Raw genomic sequence first — 20,881 nt, forward strand, 5'->3', positions numbered from 1 at the left:
CACCGCTTGTGTAGGGAAAGCCCCTGGCAGGACGGGCCGGTTTGTGTACCTGCCGCGTCCGCAGGTACGGCCAATCGCGGCTCCCACTGGCCGCGGTTCGCCGCTCCAGGCCAATGGGAGCTGCTGGAAGTGGTGGCCAGTATGTCCCTCAGCCCGCGCCGCTTCCAGGAGCTCCCATTGGCCTGGAGCCGCGAACCGCAGCCAGTGGGAGCCACGATTGGCCGGACCTGCGGACACAGCAGGTACACAGACCAGCCCGCCCCGCCAGGGGCTTTCCCTAAACAAGTGGCTTCCCAAGTTTGGGAAACACTGATATTGGGTATATAAACAGTGTTTTATGGAACCTCCTTTAAGGGAACATTTATGATTGCTGGGTTCAAAAAGGTTTCACTTAATGATTTCAGGTATCGTTACATTTGTTATTTGAGGGATGAAGAAACTAAGGTCTTGTCTACATAGGAAAGTTACAACCTTCTGTAAGAGTGGCTTTTTTCAGTTTTGCTAAAACCCTTCCCAAGTGGCATAGGCTCAATTGGAAAAGCCCCTCTTATACTTGAATAAAGGTCCACTTATACCAGAATAAGTGTCCACAATGCATATTATACTAGCATAACTATATCAGTTTAAATTCACACCTTAGCTTATACTAGTTTAATTTTCCTGTGTAGACAAGCCTTAAGTCCTCAGTCCTGTATCAGGATCTGCTACCACGGAACCCTAACTTCAATAGGACTTCATGCATGTGCAGGGGTCCATGCTTGTGGATCCCAATGCAAGATTGAGAGCTAAGAAAATAAATTTGTGACCCTAATTATGCTATATCCCTTTAGGAAACCAACAATTTTAAATAAACGTTACCTACCTTTCGTAACTGTTCTTCTTCAAGATGTGTTGCTCATGTCCATTCTATTCTAGGTGTGCTAATGTTTAGAGGCACAGAGATAAAGTATTAAACACTGTGTGTTCTAAACACTTGTGTAATTTCCATCAAGTATAAAGTTTCTGCAGATGTTAGTGTGTTTAGAAACCTTTGTATCTGTATTTGAACTGAGCCTGTTTCAGGGAAGTGGCAATGGAATAAATAAAGGCTATGTACAGTGTTCTGGGGAATATCCTTCTGGAGGGAAAAAAAGTAAACTACATGCCTCTTTTGGTGCGAATTGCCACATCATAGACAAAAAAATTGCTTCTCAAACGTACTTTTATCTGGCAAGGGATTAGAAAGGCAACAACTGAACTCCAGAAGACTTGGAAAGTTCCCATGCACTCCATCTCCTTCAATTTTGAACACTGCTTCATAAATAAGCACTATGTACAATTGATTATTTTATGTTCTTAGGTATCCAGTTATTCTTCGAGTGCTTGCTCATGTCGATTCCATTCTAGGTGTGCGCACACCCATGTGCACGGCCCTCAGAGATTTTTGCCTTAGCCGGCTGTAGTGCTCTCTAGAGTGCTGTGCTCATGCCATGGTAGATCAGGAGCTGCCGGCCCTATGCCCTCAGTTCCTTTTTGCCAACAACTCCAACAGAGGGGCAGGAGGGTGGGTAATGAAATGAACATGAGCAATACATCTCGAAGAACAGTTATGAAAGGTAGGTAACCGTTTTTCTTCTTCGAGTGCTTGCTCATATCGATTCCATTCTAGGTGACTTGCAAGCAGTATCAATGGAGGTGGACTCGGAGTTCACCGTCATGCAGCTTGTAGAATAGCTCTGTCAAAGCTGGTGTTGTCTCGCGCCTGATGAGTCAGTGCGTAGTGTGATGCGAACGTATGGATGGACAGCCAGGTGGCGGCCGGACAGAACTCTTGGATCGGCACCTGCACCAGGAAGACCGCCGAAGACGCCTGAGCTCTAGTGGAATCAGCTGTCACACTCGCTGGTGGGTGCACTTTTGCCAGCTTGTAGCAGTGACGGATGAATGCCGTGATCCAAGACAAAACTCTCTGGGCGGACACCGGGCAACCCTTCATCCTGTCCGAAGCAGCAACCAACAACTGTGTTGACTTACGGAATGGTTGCTTTCTATCCATGCAGAAGGCCAGCGCCCATCTGATGTCCAGCGTATACAACCTACTCTCCTCATCTGATGCGTGAGGCTTCAGACAGAGGACTGGTAAGTAAATGTCCTGGCCCGTGTGGAACTGGGAAACAACCTTGGGCAGAAAAGCCAGATGTGAGCACAGCTGGACCTTGTCCTTATAGAAGACTGTATAGGGCGGCTCCAACATGAGCGCCCTCCTGATCTTGGACCCTGCCCTGCTGATGTTACAGCGACCAAGAAGGACACCTTCCAGGAAAGGAGCAGGAAGGAGCAGGTACGTAGGGGTTCAAAAGGAAGACCATGAGCTTTGAAAGCACCAGATTCAGGTCCCATGGGAACTGGGTCTCGGACGTGCGGGTACAGGTGCTCTAGACCTTTCAGGAATCATGCCATCATGGGATGGGCAAAGACAGACCTGCCCTGAAGCAGAGGATGGAATGCAGAAATGGCGCCAGGTGCACTTTAACCGAAGACAGCGACAAGCCCTGGAGCTTTAGATGCAGAAAATAGTCCAAGATGTCCTGCAATGAGGCCTCCTCAGGATGAACGTGCTTGTCCAAGGTCCAACATGCGAAGTGCTTCCCCCTTGGCCAGACAGGTAGCCCTGGAGGAAGGCTTCCTGCTGCCCAGCAGGACCTGTTGGACCACCATGGAGCACTCTCGCTCGTGTGCTTAGCCATGGAGCAGCCACACTGTCAGGTGTAGCGACACCAGGTTCGGCTACAGCAGATTGCTGTGGTTCTGGGATAGCAGATCCGGACAGAGAGGTAACTGCAGTGGGTTGGCCATGGAAAGACTCAGCAGCATGCCGAACCAGTGCTGGCAAGGCCACGCTGGGGCAATGAGAATAACCCACAATCTGTCTTGCTTCACCTTTAGCAGGAATCTGTGGATATTGGTGGCATTGGTGGAAAGGCATACATCAGTGCTCCCGACCACGGGAGCAGGAAGACGTCCGACAGGGAACCCTTGTCCCTGCCGTATAGGGAGCAGAACACATGGCACTTCCTGTTCTGTCTGGATGCAAACAGGTCCACCTGGGGAGTCCCCCACCGTCGGAAGATCAGGTTGACCATCTCTGGATGGAGTGACCACTCGTGGCGAGAGGAGAAGGTCCTACTGAGGCGATCTACCAGGACATTCCTGGTTTCAGGTAAGTGAGCGGCCCTGAGGTGGATGGCGTTCTGCACACAAAGGTCCCAGAGGCTGAGTGCGTCTTGACACAGGGCCGAGGATCTGGCGCTGCCCTGCCTGTTGATGTAATATATTGTGGCCATGTTGTCCGTGAGGACCTGCACCACCTTGCCTTTCAGGTGGGGCAAAAATACCTGACAGGTCAGGTGCACCGCCTTGAGCTCCCTGACGCTGATATGAAGAGCTAAGTCGTACTGCATCCAGCAACCTTAGATGCTGAGCTTGCCCAGGTGGGCTCCCCAGCCCAGATCTGACGCGTCCGAGACCAGGCTGAGTGATGGAGATGGGAACACAAAGGCAACTCCCCACAGCACTGACTTGGGGTTTAGCCACCAGTTCAAGGACAAGAGGATGCATCATAACCGCTCAGTCTAGGGCAGTGGTTCCCAAACTGGGGTTTGTGAATCCCTGGGGGTTCACAAAATGTTACAGGGGCTTCTTGGAAAAAAATTCCCTAATGGTGGACAGAGCTGTCCCTAGGTACCCTGGGCAGCACAGGGCCAGCAGCCCGGAGCCCCTGGACTTCCAAGAGCTAAGCAGATCAAAGCAAGCATATCTAGCACAGTGAGATTTCAATTTCAAGACTCCTTATAAGAAATGGAAAGGGAGGTGGATATTTTTTGCTGTTTTAAAAATTAAATAGGCAGCTAGTATTGTTTTTAAAATTATTATGAAGAACAAGTTTAAGCTTTGTTGTAATGTGCATTGTTTGCCTGGACTGCTCAAGACCTGAATGCTTGTGTAGGAGGAACTCTGAGTTGGCTTCTTAAATAGCTTCATGCTGTTTCACATCTAATACTCCCTGATGAAACATAGGAGCCTTGTCTTATAGCAGGCTTATTCAAAGTGATACAAGCTACAAAAGTGAAATCTTGGAAGAGTGTTGCTGTTTTCATAATGTAATAAACATACTGTAATGATAAATAATAATAAATAGTGTGTAATAAGTATGTCATAACAAATTTTATATTTCCAAGATCACTGCTTTTATAATTTTTACTCAGATAAAGGAGAAAATCGCTGGAAATATTCATTTTTAGGAGGGGGTTCACAAGGCATGACATTTTATTGAAAGGGGTTCACAGGTTGTTATAATTTGGGAGCCACTGGTCTAGGGGGTGCCTGCTGTGAATGTAGACCGTTGCTACCCATGCTTGCAGGGGTTGCAGATGAAGCCAGGCGTGCCTGACCATGTACATTCCCACTGCCATGTGGCCCATCAGCCGCAGGCAAGTGTGGGCTATGGTGATCGGATGTCTCCTCACGTGGGCAATGAGATACACCATGGCCTGAAAGCGTTCTTCCGGAAGGAAGGCCCTGGCTCGCATGGAATTGAGAACCGCTCTGATAAACTCTATGCGCTAGGACTTTTAACATGGACTTTTCTGTGTTTAACAACAGGCCCAGATCATTGCAAGTGGAGCATACCATACCGAGGCTTCTCCGCACCTGTCCCGGAGACCTGTCCTTGATGAGCCAGTCGTTGAGGTACGAAAAGATCTGGACCCCCCAGTGTCTGAGGTAAGCCGCTACAGGCGCCACGCATTTCGTGAACGCCCTAGGGGCCGAGAACAGGCCAAAGGGTAACGCCATGAACTGGAAGTGGGCCCTGCCACTATGAAATGCAGGAACCATCTTTGTCCTGGAAATATGGAGACATGGAAGTAAGCATCCTTTAAGTCGAGAGTGAATCCACATCCATCAGAGCTGGAGTGAGCTCTGCAACTAGCTCAGTGACAACCAGATGTCAGTGCTATAAATTAACTTCCCAAAGAAACCATTGATATGGGCTTCGCCTATAGGCACCATTACATTCTTTTATGGTTGTGGTGTTTTGCAATTCAATATTTGTGTAAAGCCTGTTAAAAAATTCCAGTATAATCAAATGGTAACTGTTTTTCATTAAAACAGTATATGTGAAGACATTAAAATCTTCTATTGTCCAACATAAAATAATATAGTACTTCACAGTATTATTGTGCCTTTTATACAGGATATACAGGAAGGGCAGTGACTGATAAACCCGGTGTCCCTTCTCCTTGCAGATCCCTGCCGGGCTTGCCAAGGCCTCGATGGAGGAGGAGGCCGGAATGGCTTACTGGTGGACTGTGGGGTATGCATGCCCAACGAGCAAAAGGTAGCCTTAGTGTCCTTCAACCTGTGTAGCTTGGCATCTGTTTGACCAGAGAAGAGCCCAACTCTGTCAAAGGGGAGATCCTGAATTGAGGCCTGCCAGGAGCTACGTCGCATAACCACCCCCAGTGCGACCACCCTCGTTGCTGAGTCCCATGCCATTTGCAGGGAATATATATGGCTGCCACAGTCCCTTCCTCTACCAAGGTACCAAACTCCTGAGCCTGACCCTGAGGAAGGGAGTCCTGGAACATCTGGAGGCTGTCCCAGCGGTTAAAATTGTAACAGCCCAGCAGGGCCTCATGATTCACCACCCGGAATTGTAAGCTGGCTGTTGAAAATTTTTTTCTGCCTAATAAATCAAATTTTGTGATTTCTTTGTTCTTGGGTTTAGAGGCGGTGGGGACCTGCTTGTCCTTCTTGTTGGCTGCCAACACAACCAGCGAGCCTAGGGGAGGGTGGGTATACAAATACTCAAAACCTTTGGCCGGCACAAAGTACTTTTTCTCAGCCCGTTTTAAGGTGGTGGGCTAGAGGAAGGTCCTGCGACCGCCTCGTCTGGGGAAGAGGAGATGGCCCTGGACGCCGATGGAGGCGCTGAGGGCTCGGCAGCCGCTGGAGAGGGAGGTTTGGGGGTGGGCACTGGATCCTCCAACCCAACCTTGGAGTGAGCTTCCAGTACCGGGCCTGGTGCCAGTGGGGCCGTCGATCTTTGCTCCGACGCAGCCACTAATGCGCGCTGGAAAGGGGGCATCATCATCACCGGAATGCTCCATGCTCCTCAATATGGCCACTATGTTGGCCACTGGCCTTGCTGCCACTGCGGTGCCATGGATGGCAGAGTAGTTTCTGGTGCCCAATCCCGTCGCGGAGATTGGAGCGATGGGCTGAACTGGGCCTCCACGTCAGAGGAACCACTCTCCGGTGACCAGTGAGGAGCCGTTGACACCTGGGTCTGCTTGCTGGTCGTGGCTACCAGTGAGACTGACCAGGTGTAAGTGACCGGTGGCTATACCAGGGAGAACGGTCCGAGTGCCAGGCAGATCGGCATCGGGGGGAATGGTGCCGTGGAGACCGGTAACATGAGGGGGAGCCGTTCCACAGTGCCAGCGAGCGAGACCAACGTCTAGACGTGGATCGGTGAAAGGGCGAACGGCGTCGGTCATAATATGGGGAGCATCAACCTCGCACTGGGGAATAACGTCTCGGCATGCTCGGGGAGAGTTTGGGCAACTGGTGGTGCGGTTGCAACCTACCACAGGATTGCTTGTCCAGCGACCTAGAGCACTCCCCCACCCCCAGAGGGTGGTTAACAGCTGACTTGCCCTCTCAGGGAGCCTTAGCCTGGTCCTGCGGCACTGGAGACATCACAGGACCAGGTGGAGACCCGTGCTCTCTCTGCGCCTGGGCTTGGGATGATGACGTGCTGGCAGGATGGTGGGTCCCATACTGCTCACCAGAGTCAGTGACGGACCTTTAAGAGGGCTAAGAGCCCCAGCCGCAGAGGCATGCTGACGCTGCTCTGGGGAAGGTTGGTGGACAGGCCCAGTCCCTCTACCAGATGACCCCTGGGCGTTCTTGGTCAGCACTGGCAAGTGCTTCTTCGCCTTCTTCTTCAGACTGGTGCCGGCGCCAGCGATGCACTGCGCACAGAGGCCAGAGTACTCAGTGCAGCCTGCGTAGAGGTCTCGGAGCCGGGCGGAGAGTGGACTCCATCAGGAGAGCCCTGAGGCGAATGTCCCTCTCCTTCTGGGTGCGAGACCAAAAGTTCTTACAGATCCGGCAACGCTCCTTGATGTGTGATTCCCCCAAGCACTTAGGCAGCTGTCGTGGGGGTCACTCACAGGCATAGGCCTTCCACAGATCGAGCAGGGCTTAAACCCAGAAGCTGCTAAGGTCCCCGCTGGGACCTTAACTATCAGCTAATTATGCACTTAACTACTTAACACTAACTACAGTCGAACAAAGGCCCGAAGGAACAAAGTCCAATGGGAGAAACCGCTAGCTCTTGACAAGCAAGAGAGGCGCGCCGACTGACCACCACGGGCAGTAAGAAGGAACTGAGAGGGCATGGGCTGGCAGCGCCTGGATATACTGTGGATGAGTGCAGCACTCTAGAGGGCACTACAGTCGGCCCTACGGGTACTGCTAAGGCAAGCTGACGGCCGCTCATGTGGGCACGCGCACACCTAGAATGGAATTGACATGAGCAAGCACTCAAAGAAAAATAACTGGATACATAAGAACGTAAAATAATCAAATGTACATAGTGCTTATTTACAAAGCAGTGTTCAAAATGAAGGAAATGGAGTACATGGGAACTTTCCAAGTCTCTGATGGAGCTCGGTTGCCTTTCTAATCCCTTGCCAGTGAGGACTTATCCTTAGATGATAAATTTGAGAAGCAAATTTTTTGTCTGTATGATGTGCCACTTTGCACCAAAAGAGGCACGTATTTTCCTTTTTCCCTCCAGAAGGATATTCCCCAGAACTCTCTACATAGCCTTTATTTATTCCATTGCTACTTCCCTGAAACAGGCTCAGTTCAAACACAGATACAAAGGTTTTTAAACACACTAACATCTGCAGAAACTTTATACTTGATGGAAATTACACAAGTGTTTAGAACACACAGTGTTTAATACTTTATCTCTGTGCCTCTAAACATTAGCACATTTAGCATACTATACCTTTTATAATATTTTCTCAAAGAATTTGAAGAGCAACTAGCAAAAGACAAAAACTAACTGGAATTTTTTTTTTTTAAAAGTACAACAGAAGCAGGAAGTCTGCCAAACAACCTGTGGGGTCGTTGGACAATTGAGGTGCTAAAGTAGCATTCAAGGAAGACAAGGCCATTGTATCGGTCTTCATTGCAGAGGATGTGAGGGAGATTCCCACACCTGAGCTATTCTTTTTAGGTGACAACTCTGAGAACTATCCCAGATTAAGGTGTTGATAGAGGAGTTTTTGGAACAAATTGATAAATTAAACAGTAATAAATCACCAGAATGTGATGGTATTCACTCAAGAATTCTGAAAGGGCTCAAATATGCAATTGCAGAACTACTAACTATGGTATGTAGCCTTCACTTAAATCAGCCTCTGTACCAGATGACTAGAGAATAGCTAGTATAACACCCATGTTTAAAAAAGGCTCCAGAGGTGAACACCTGGCAATTACAGGCTAGTAAGCCTAACTTCAGTACCAGGCAAACTGGCTGAAACTATAGTAAAGAACAAAATTATCAGACACATATATGAACACAATGTTGGTGAAGAGTCAAAACAGCTTTTGTAAAGGGAAATCATGCATCACCAATCTATTAGAATTCTTTGAGGATGTCAACAAATGTGGACAAGTGTGATCCAGTGGATATAGTGTACTTGGACTTTCAGAAAGCCTTTGGACAAGGTCCCACACCAAAGGCTTGTAAGCAATTATGGGATAAGAGGGATCCATATGAGTTACTGGTTAAGAAAGGAAAACAAAGGGCATGAATAAATGGTCAGTTTTCATAGAGGAGAGAGGTAAAGATTGGGGTCCCCCCAAGGATCTGTACTGGGACAAGTGCTGTTGAACATACTCTTAAATTATCTGGAAAAATGGGTAAACAGTAAGGTAGCAAAGTTTGCAGACAGTACTAAACTACTCAAGATAGTTAAGTCCACAGCTGACTGCGAAGAGTTATAAATTAGTGGTTACTACTCCAGAAAGTCGTCATGGATGACTCTCTGAAAATATCTGCTCAATGTGCAGCGGCAGTCAAAAAAGCTAGCAATGTTAGGAACTATTAGGAAGGGGATAGAAAATAAGACAGAATATACCATAATGCCACTATATAAATCCATGGTACACCCACATTTTGAATACTGTGTGCATTTCTGGTTACTCCATCTTAAAGATCTATGAGAACTGGAAAAAATACAGAGAGGACCAATAAAAATTATTAGGAGTATGGAACAGCTTCCATATGAGTAGAGATTAAAAAGACTGGAACTATTCATTTTAGAAAAGAGATTAAGAGGGGGTATGATAAAGGTCTATAAAATCATGGTGTGGAGAAAGTGATAAGGAAGGTGTTATTTACCACTTCACATAAACCAGGAGTCTCCCAATGAAATTAATAGGCAGCAGGTTTAAAACAAACATAAGGAAGTACTTCATGCCAGGGGATGTTCTGAAGGCCAAAAATATAACTGGCTTCAAAAAAGAATGAGAAGTTCCTGGAGAATAGGTCCATCAATGGACAAAACCCCATGCTCTCAGTGTCCCTAAACCTCTGCCTACTAGATGCTGAGACTGGACGACAGGGGATGGATCACTTGGTGAATGCCCTGTTCTGTTCACTCCCTCTGAAGCGTCTAGCATTGGCCACTGTTGGAAGCCAGGATACTGGGCTAGATGGACCATTGGTCTGACCCAGCATGGCCATTCTTATGTTCTTATCAGTTATCAGTCACTACTGCTTAACAGTAACAGACCACTGATAGTTTTTTAAAGAATGCTTTTGTAAACATCACTATGGGAATTTTCCAACTAAATCATCCCCATTATTTTTTTTTACTAAAACTTGTAAATACAATCAATTTTCATTGTTAATTTTTTGATAGTGGCCTCTGATCAAAGTTTCAAAAATTAATTATTTAAGAACTCTAAAACCAGTTATAAAAAGCATATACTCTTGCAATAGTTTCTCAGAGGATCTAGCTTGACTACAAACCTCTTTGAAAGTTGATAGTATTAAAATAATTGTTCAGCTTTGTCTTATGGCAGTTAAATAATGTGGCAGTCCCAGTCTGAATAAACTTGGAAGTTTCCCACCTGGAAATTTGCTTCAGTACTTACCTGGGACGGTAAGGCTTACTCCCTATCATCTTCTGAAACCTGTATATAGCTGGGGTTACTCAAGGTGTAAAACTTTCTTCAGGACAATGTTTTCATAAATATACATACAGAAATGCTTGATACTTATAACAGAGGAAAATGATTTCTTCTTGCTTGCCTGTCTGTCAATTATCTGTTCCATCTTTCCAAATTCAGGGTGGGGTCTCCAGAAGAAGTATGGATGGTAAGAGGAAGAGACTGGCTGTGCTATCTCCTAATCCACTGCAGCGGGAGACAAACCTGGCTTAAAGACTTGTGAAGAAAAATGGCACTTGTTAACATGGGTACCAAATTAGAGCTTGTGTCAGGGCAAGATGCCAAAGTGAAATTCTCTGTTCATCTATAAAACAAATAAGGCCTGGGCAGCCTCAAATTTCCCCCCATGACTACATCAAAGCGCCTTCAGACTGACTTGAAGAAATGATCTCTAATGGTGAGAGGATACTGCAATTCTACCCAATCAGTCCATGGCATGCATACAGAAATTATCAACATGGGAGCTAAATATGATGCAGGCAGCATTTTTTTAAATATAAATATTTATATGTAGGAGCTAGACAGACTACTAATTTATTTCACAAATACATCTCACTGATGTATTTGTCACCAAATATCAATCTCTCATCATTAACCTGGAGTGAGTGGACTTTGACTGGCAACCTAGGCTCTGTATTCCATTACCAGTTTACATGAGACAAACAGTATTTTGGGCATTTGTAAATGCATTCATATGACAAACATTTATTAATGTGTATAGTGAAATTTTCAGTGTATAAGGTATTAAGAAGCACAAAGATTCAAATCGGACCTGTATATCCTGTAGGTGCTTCTGAAAATCTTCCCTGTATTTAGGTAGACAAACTTTTTAAAATTATATATCATTCAATGAATTTTAAGAGAATATTTCCGATCAATGAGTTATATCTTTGCAGTCTACATAGTTGCATGCCTGGAAAGGTTGGAGGCAAAATTTACACTGGACAATTAGAAAGGTATTTATTTACAATTTATTTCAAAGAACATTTTTATGAAAACAAATTAATTAAAAATTCAGTGGTACTAGACTATTTTAGGATATTTGCAATTGCAAAACTGGTAAGTTTGCTAAAATGGAAAAACACTAGTTTTCATTCTCCTGATAACCTTGCTGGTCCCAACCTCACCACTTTATTTCCTTCTTGCTTAGTTTAATGTTTACCATATTCTAAGTCTATGGCTCATAATAATTGACCTTTACCATAACAAATAGAATAATTCCAGTTACCATTAAGCATCAAATGCATTTATTGCTGCATAATTCACCAGCCTTACTCCTCAGTCTGGCTTTGCCTTGTATGTATTTGTTTTCAAAAGGAAAACGTTATATTTGAAAGTTATAATTGAGAATTCTGTAAAATGCTTCCTTTACTGAAAATTGAAATTTGACAGTTGGGGTTTGTCTTCAATGGACTTTTTACCTTGAATTAATTTATTGCCAATTAATTCAGGGGAACTAATACGTTTGTAAAGGCTAGCATGGATATTCCCAAAATATTTTTTCCCAGGACACAAGCATTTAATCCTTATCCTAGGACTCCGCCCTTAAAACACCGAAAACAAATCTGTTATCTGTAGTTTTTAAAGGAAATTTTAAACAAAATTAAAAATCAACACAATTTAAGTTTACAGTGTCCTTTCAACTTCAACTAATTACCCCAACTTCCTGGCTGGGGCTTAGGTTGAGCACAACACAACAGTCAAATTTTACTTTAAGACAATTGGCATGTCAAATCACCTTTACATTTATTATTCTGACTCTGGATATATTGTGGTTTTATTTTTACATACAACTGCAAAATATAGATATTCTACCCCCATAATCAAACTTTTTAAGAACCATAGGTATATGTTTTAAAATACGTGTTCCAGCTTAAAAGTTTTGCATTATAACCTTACAAGGAAAGAAAGGCTATTAAGAGATGACATCGTCCTTAGAACTATCTGAACTTTTTGCTGACCACCAACACTGTAAAACTTCTTTTCACTGCACTACATCTTTATGCGCATTCATTAGAGATCTCCAGTTTAACATGTACAAGACACCATTAATTATAGTTGCAATTAAACCGAGCTAGCTTTTATTTACAACATAGGAAATAAAGCCCAAGTAAAGGATTACTGTAGCTTGTCCACTGTCAATGGGAGCAATATGCATTTTTATTGTAAACTTCCACACTCCTATCCTATGATTCAATGAATAAAAAACAGATCCTTTTCACAGGAAAGTGCATACTCAGCAATCTGTTACCTGTGACTAGCAGATATGGTCAGGTCATTATTGAGGATTAAAAATTTTTAAACATTTAAAATTTATGTTTAGTTTTTTTTAAGGACATGGGATGTTTAAATATGGTGTGACATATGATTGTGGTCCAAGCTTCTTATAAAAACATGATTTCTTTGTCTTTGTGAACATAAACAACCCCCGCCATCAACCCTCCAAAAAAGTAAAGAACCAACTTTTAGCCTTGCTATCTATGTACCCAAGATAACATCTCTCTCTCTCTCAAAGGGACTGATAGTTTTTTTCCCCCCCTGTCCACATCATTAAGGAAAAAAAGGTTATAACATTAGGCCATAAACATACTTAAATAGGGTTATTTTTGTAGTGTAATTGGGACAGACTCCATGTTCAGAAAGAATGGAAATAGCGAAGTCCTCCTGAGGTCAAGCCTTAAAAGAACACTCTTCAGAACAAACAGAATTAATATCTTATACATTCACACTTATGAAGAAGGATTAAAGTAGGGCTGTTAAACTGTAATCTGAGTGACAATTTAAAAAAACAGGGATTTTCTGTACCACTGAAATAAAGATAGCAAAATCCTTTATGAGAAATGGGATACTTAGAATGTCTAAAAAAGCAGCATTCTGAACACACAGCAATTATGCAGAATCTTTTGAAAACAATATTGGTGCCTATGACATCTATAATCTTTCACATAACATGATTAAATAAAACAGAAAAACGGCCTGTATACATTGTTAATTTTTTTTCAAGTAATGTTATGTACATTTTATTGCCAGTATATGCACAATGGTAAGCAAAGAACTATAAATACACAATGTAGTTAAACAGTAGAAAACAAAGAAAGTTGCACACAAGGGAGGAGAGAAAGGGGAGACACTACTTTCCTGATGCAGCTGCTAAAAAAAAAAAAAAAAAAAAAAGTCCAGTGACAAATAATGAGAATTTTCCTTTTTTAAAGTTTTTACATACATTTCTACATTTCCCCCGCCCAAAGAAAACATCTCTGCAACAGCAGCAAACTGCTTCTTTAATAACCATGTCTCAACTTTCTCTGTCAGATTCACTTTAGATTAAGTGAAAATGACCTCTCACAGAGTGTAACTGCAAGTATCCAGCTCCACTTTTTTCAGTTTTGTCTTTCAAGGTAACTAGCAATTGAAGTGCATTTGGCTACATGATAAAGAACAGGGCTTCGAATACACAGTAGCAAATGGTGATTTGAAAAAATAATTAAAAAAAAAGATTTCTATAGACAGTTTTTCCACAAGACACTATGGGCAGCAGCTCAGTCAAAAGTAATCACCCTGAAGAGGTAGAGAGAATTTTAGCGTAGCATAGAAGAACATCCTTGGCACTGCTATTTTCTCTCTTACCAGGACACATGTCCTAAAACTAGACCATACCATAGTAAAAAAAACCCAGGTTCCATCATTCCTGGATAGGGTGCTGTTTTACCCCATCTCTCAGCTAAGTAGCTTGTTGATTACATCTGAGAAACAGAAAGACATTCAGGGACATATATTTACTTGATTTTTGTTCTCTCTTTCCATTATCATAAATACAAAGAAGCATTATTAACAATAAACTAAAATTTAAAAAATAAAACAACCTGAAAACATTTTCACACCTTAATCCAGATGGGTCTTGATGATGCTATTCAAGAAAACCATGCAAATAATTTGGTGCAGCTTTCCCAATTCATCCATAACTTTTTTTTTTTTTTTTTTTTGGAAAAAGTGGCAAGATTCATAGTGCTTGTGATTCTCCCCCCACCCTAAAAATTCAGTGCAGAATGTTGTAGTGCTTTTAAAAAGACAAGCAATGAACTGCACTGTTGTCATATATCCCCCATGTGAGTTACAATACAACACTACTGGTTCCAGCAACTAGGTTGAGAGGAAACATTCTAGTGATAAAGATAAATACATACTGAGCATGCTTGGGCAGAGCACTCCACTCTGAGGCATCCTGCTTGAAGAAAGGATGGTGACAAGGATGGTTCAGGTCCATCAAGTAAGTGTTTTCTCTGCTGCTAGAAAGCAGGTTGTCACACTATCACCAATTTTGCAACACTGGACCCTGAACAGGCTGTCTTCCACATTATGATGTGCTAGCTGTACTAGTCCTCTACGGCTCACACTAAATTCTTATTTATGGGACAAACATACAACCAATGAACAATATCACTTTCAAAGAACTGGATCAATCCAGTTTTTTTATGGGCATAATTCTCATACTCCAGAATATCCCAAACAAGATACAAATAAGATGATGTACCATCAACACAGTGACTGAGTCTAGTTGCAGTTCAGACTAGTCCTGCCTTGTTTCATATAATTTCTTCTTTCTAGCAAAGGATATGATATTTAAACAAAACTGCAATAAAAATGGCATGTTATTCTGCAGCCAAAAATAAAAAAGCAAAAGAATTTAGATTTTAACTTTTAAAGCTTAAAGCATTCCTGTTTAATTAGCATTTTTAAAAATTCTTTTTAAATACAGTCATAACACTGGTAAAAGTTAATGGGAAGACACACAGAGGAGTGCGAACAGGAAAAGTGATGGATTAGATTTTTAAAATTTATTGTGTTTTGACCAGCTGATATTAATACTGTTTTCTCCTTGGATTTGGAATAATTCTACTGCAACAGTCACATGCAGGCTGAGGGTTAGCCATCAGTTTAAAAAAATAACAAAAAAAGAAAACAAAAGACAAACTGGAGAGGGGAAAAAAAAAAAAAAAGTTCCAAAGGTGTGTGAGAGAATTTTCCTTTCACTGATATCAGAGTGCCTGTCCTTTCTTTAGAAGACCTGGTTCACTGTCGTCAGTTTCATTAGCTTTGTCCAGATACAACTGCTGCTGTGTCACCTGCTCCAGAGCCTGTTTGTGCACGTTTGATGTAAAGGTTCAATAATTTCATCTGAAGATTTAATTCAGAAATGCATTTGTTTAACATTTATCAGAAACACAGTTTAATAGTAAAAATTCTAAAATAGTCTATCAGTAATAGTAAGAAGACAGACAGTGAAGAAAATTCTAAATAAAGCTGAGTGAATAATGGATTTTTTGCTTCGCCGGTAATGCTGAAACACTTAAATAAGTTTTGTTTCAGGTCAAACCGAAAATGAATTTTTTTTGGCGAATCAAAAAGTCTGAAATATTTAGAATAAGGTTGAAACAAAACATTTTGGTTCAACCCAACATTTTTCATTTCAGTTTTGAGCGGTTTTACAAAAATAAAGGACTAGACTCAGAAAATGCCTGGGGGAGGGGAGAAGAGGACCTCTTTTATAATCTTTATCCCAGTATAGTCCTGGGGGAATTCTGCGCCAAAAAATTAAAAATTCTGCAAATTTTATTTTTCAAAACAACACTATATAATCATGCCAGTTTCAATTATTTTGGTAATTTATTTCAAAATAGCTGTCAGCAAGTATGTCTGTAACAATACAGACACTCACAAATTCCCCCAGAAGTAGAGAGTTAAAGAAACCCCTACGACAACCCAGTTCCTGTTTCTCTGCCCCCCCCCCCCAAGACACTCACACCCACTACCCCCCAGAGTCCAGGAATCCAGAGGGAGAAACAGCCTGATGCTGGATCCCAGGCTTGCATGGAGTTTCCCCACATGCCACTGCTTCCTTCCATCAGGGTGTGCTGGGAACTCTTCCTCCCCCTCTCCCCGGCCTTGTCTTCTATTTGCGAGCTGGGCTTCGCCAGGTCCAGCAGCCCCTAGTGGTGACCAATAGCTCTGAGCTCATTTTTGTGGGGGGAAAAAGGAAATTCTGCATGCACAACATTATTTTCTGCAAAATTCTGCATTGTGCAGTGGCACAGAATTCCCCCAGGAGTAGCCCAGTGGTTAGGGTCTCTTCTGAGACATGGGAGTCCCAGGTTCAATTCCCTCCTTTGCCTGATGTGGATCAGGAACTTGAACTGGAGTCTCCCACATCCAACATGGATGACCTAACCACCTGGCTATAGAGTAATTCTCACACTTTCTCCCTGGCCCAATGATTACCCATTGTCAATTATAGTAGATATTCATGGTCATTTATGACAATAGATAGTCATTTTGCCAGGGAAAGAGATTGAGAGCGACTCTCTTGTGTGGTAATTAGGGCACTCAACCTAGGATGTGAGAAATCCAAGTACAAGTCACCGATCCTCATGAGGCAGAGTAAATTGAACCTGAGTTTCCCACACTCAGCACAGTACCCTAACCATTAAACTAAAGATTATAAGGGAGGTCTGGTAACCAAAAAATATTCATCTAACTTTAAGCTTTCGTGGGCTATAGCCCACTTCTTCGGATGCAAGCTTATGCTCAAATAAATTTGTTAGTCTCTAAGGTGCCACAAGTACTCCTGTTCTTTATGTAAATTAAATTTTTCTGCAAATGTGCAGCCATCCAAAAAGATGCATTAAAGATTTTGTGTTTCTCAAATAATACAAAAATAATATGTACTTAAAAGGTTGTGGCATGCAAATTACTTAAGGAGAGGAACAGATAGAAACATAATTGGTTAATTTACTTCTAATGTACCTTTATCTCCCACCAAACAATGACATTTTCAAAAGGCAACACCAGATGGAGCAATGGTGGAGATGAAAGTCAGTACACTGATTATGTTCGGTGTGGAATTACCTACCATCTTATGTAATATATACACAACACTAAGTCAATACACTGATTTTGAAGGTGTACTCAACCATCTTAAGGATGTTTATGCGAAGGTTCCTTAATCTAATTTTTCAAGGAGAATTTTTTTTATATTTTGAGGCACAGTTGTGCTTTTGAGCTAATTTATAATATAACCAAATCTAATCTAACACAGCAAAACATGGGGCCTAATTCAGCATTTCTTATAAATCAATTAAAACTTCACTTGCATGAAGATTGGATTTATGGTTTGCATATTTTTGAGTCTCACATATGAAAGTCACCTTGATCCTCTCTGTTTGCTAGTAGCTTCAGCAACCTGGGTTATTATTCCTTCAGATATATACTTTCTTAGTTTTAATAGTTGCTCACAACTACACCGCATGTAAACATATACATGCAATTAGGGACTAGGATTTCTGTAAATGGCATCCTCCACTTACTTTGCTGCCTGTGAGTTGACTGAGATGTGGTTTTAGTTCATCGCCAATTACTGCATGAATGGCTACAAGGCAGAAAACACAAGCCTTACGAACACTGCTCTCCGAATTATCATAACCCTAGAAAGCAAGGAAATTAACATTAATAGGTAGCATATGACTAAAATTCCAAGAGAGAGATTTCTTTTTATAGATACATCCCCCCCAAAAAATCACACTAAATGAATGTTAAGGTTACCAAGAGAAGCACTCCAAAGTTAGAAAATGCCAAAATTAAACTTGCCCAGGTAAACAGAGGTTATTTATCAGTAACTGTTGTTCTCTGAGAGTCACCTCTGTGCATTTACACTTGTGGAATATGGTGCCCCAAGCATAGAACTGTGGAACTGCCTTGAAAATCCACGTCCATTGAGAAGCACGAGAGAGATCTTGCATGGGTGCAACATCATTGCCCTACTCAACAAGAATGCATCCACCAACCACCTCAACTCCTTCCCTCTAACTGTGGAGTCCAAATGTTATATAGAACTGTGAGGTAGAGAGGAAGGGGGTAGGTAGTATGAATATACAGAGACGACTTCTGAAGAACAATAGTTACTGGTTAGTAATCTCTTTCTTCATCAAGGGTCTCCGTGCACTCCCACTTGTGGGATATCAGCAGGATGATGGTGGCTTCTTAGTTAAATATGGACTGTTGTGCTGCTCTCTCAAACTGAGCATCAGAATGCAACTCTAAGGCTGAGGAGCAGTGCTTTGTGAAAGTGTGCACTGAACTCCAACTTGCTGCTTGCTGAGCTTGAAGTTTCTTACGTACTTGTTGAGGTTTCTGAGGTCCAGGATGGGTGTCAGACTGTCATTCTTCTTGGGCATCAGGAAATAGCAGACATAAAATCCTTTCCCTGGGTGTTGCTAAGGAACCTCATCTTTGGCTCTCTTCTTGAGAAAAGAATCCGCATCTTACAAAGGGATTCTCTCCTATGAGAGGTCCCTGAAGAGGGAGGTAACCATATGGTTGCTTGTGCAACCTTATTTCTGGAATTTCCTAACCTTTGAGAGCTTGTTGTCACAACTGTAATGCCCATTTAATGTAAGTTTCTTAAAAATGTAACTTCCTAATTCTTTTAAACACCCCCCACCAAATATTGTGGAATCAGACTGACCCCCAACTTAACAAATCAACAGAGTTTGGACCATTAGGTCCACAGACATCTACCACTTGAGCTCATGGAGTAACTGGCAGCAGCAGCAGGTTGCCATCCTCCATGTGGACCAACACTAGAGTAGGATGACACACACACTTTGCCAGTAGGTTTCACAGCTATTTGCTGACCGTAGAAGAATGCAGACTCAGGACTACCAGGTTAAATTCCAGGTTCTGAAGGGAGTGTTTGCTAGTGGTTAGAGACCCTTTTTCCCGTTTCACTCAGCCTCTTCCTGTCCTCTTCTGTTCTTAGCCTCTTTTCTCCAGCTTCTTCCCCACCATCCCCATCTGGCTCCTATCCCCCTCTTATTCCTTCCCTGGCTCCTACCCCCAATCCTCTATTCCTGCCCTTCCCCAGCTCCTGCTGTCTGTGTCCCCCTCTTCACTTCTATCCTCCTGCAGAGTTGGGCTAGAATATACCAAGTACAGGTGGAATCTTTGGAGAATTTAGCTGTCAAAGTCTAACAAGTTTCTCCTGAGCATGAGCAAATAGAACTGTTCTGACCTGTCCAAATATGGGCAAGTTTTCATGGGGATAGCAAAAAAAGGCATCCCCCACAAGAGGGCGACTCCTCCTGCCTCAACACCACCAAATTTCAAGTCCTTGGTCCAAAGCATGGAACAAAATAGTGACAGGATTATTATTATTTTTAACGTGGGCAATACAATGCACTTTCCCCTAATCTATTTCTTGGAAATGGCTGAATCATTTTTACTAAAACTTCCCTCCCTGCCAAAAAAAAACCCAAACAACCCCCCCCCCCCCCCCCCGAAAAAAAACCCCCAAACACACATGCCTGAGACACTTAGCAAGGACAATTTCAGTCCAAACTGTTAAGTTTGGCAAAATTATAAGCATCTGAAAACAGGTTCTTATAATGGAAAGTATCTGGCAACCTTACTTATGGCAACATTTCCTGCACTTCCTATAAAGAGGATTATGATGGCACTGTAAAAATATCTTTTGTGCCAAAAAAGTAATACTGGAAAGAAGCACAGCTGAACTGGTACAAAAATTTCCATTTTAATACACTGGTTAACATAAAACAAAGTTTAAAAACATTTAAGCTATACTTCAGTCTGCCCTATCCAAACCTCCGCTCGGCTATGAGACCATTTGGGTATGTCTACAGTGCAATAAAATATCCATGGCTGACCCATGTCAGCTGACTTGGACTCATGGAGGCTTGGGCTGGGGGGGGCTATAAAATTGCAGTATAGATGTTCAGGCTCAGTCTGGAGTCTGGGCTCTGGAACCCTCCCCCTCATGGGATCTCAGAGCCTGGGCTCCAGCCCAAGCGCAAACATCCTCTGCAATTTTTATAGCCCCGCAGCCTGAGCCCTGTGAGCCTGAGTCAGGTGACACAGGCCAGCCACGGGTGTTGTATTGCAGTGTAGACATACACTTTGTGGCCCTGTCTTCTCTCTCTCATTTTTAAAACAGTGGATTTTATACAAAAGAAAATAAAAACTATTTTAAAGGAACAGAGAAAAATATTACATAGTATCTAGAATCATAGAGTATCAGGGTTGGAAGGGACCTCAGGAGGTCATCTAGTCCAACCCCCTGCTCAAAGCAGGACCAATCCCCAGACAGATTTTTGTTCCAGATCCCTAAGTGGCCCCTTCAAGGATTGAAGGTTTAATAGGCCAATGCTCAAACCACCGAGCTATCCCCACCCCACTATACAAAACCTTTAAACTGAATTAATAGAGCCAATTTAAGTCACCCAAATGTATGATAAGATCCTGCAATATGCTGAGCATCTAATAGGTGAAATCATAACTTCACTGGATTAAGATTCTTAATGATTTAGTAGAGATCAGCATGTGGAACATAAACATGATGACTGCATAATATTATTTCTTTAACATGAACCAAGAAATCTCAAATGTTAATTTCAATGTATATCATCACTAGCCACTAGATTAAGAAATCTTCCTGAAAATAAAGTATCACTAAAATGGTTTCAAGTAATCTAATCTAAAGGCTGAAAATGTGTTGCACCTGGATAAACGTTTTTTA

The 20,881-nt window shown here is 42.6% G+C and overlaps 1 protein-coding gene across 1 annotated transcript in view; it reads right to left on the reverse strand.

Moving 5' to 3' along the window:
• Positions 1 to 13,720: 13,720 nt before the first annotated feature.
• Positions 13,721 to 20,881, reverse strand: part of LOC113409490 (CLIP-associating protein 2-like) — a 271,704-nt gene continuing 264,543 nt past the window's right edge. The window contains exons 39-40 of the mRNA XM_029914215.1: positions 17,658 to 17,774; positions 13,721 to 15,471 (exon numbers count right to left, since the gene is read on the reverse strand). Coding sequence (XP_029770075.1) covers positions 15,385 to 15,471; positions 17,658 to 17,774 — 204 coding nt within the window. The 3' untranslated portion in view covers positions 13,721 to 15,384. The remainder of the gene's footprint in view (positions 15,472 to 17,657; positions 17,775 to 20,881) is intronic.

This window comes from Terrapene carolina, unplaced genomic scaffold, assembly GCF_002925995.2.
Source record: "Terrapene carolina triunguis isolate 2854851 unplaced genomic scaffold, T_m_triunguis-2.0 Scaffold33715, whole genome shotgun sequence".
In the NCBI taxonomy this organism is placed as follows: Eukaryota; Metazoa; Chordata; order Testudines; family Emydidae; genus Terrapene; species Terrapene triunguis.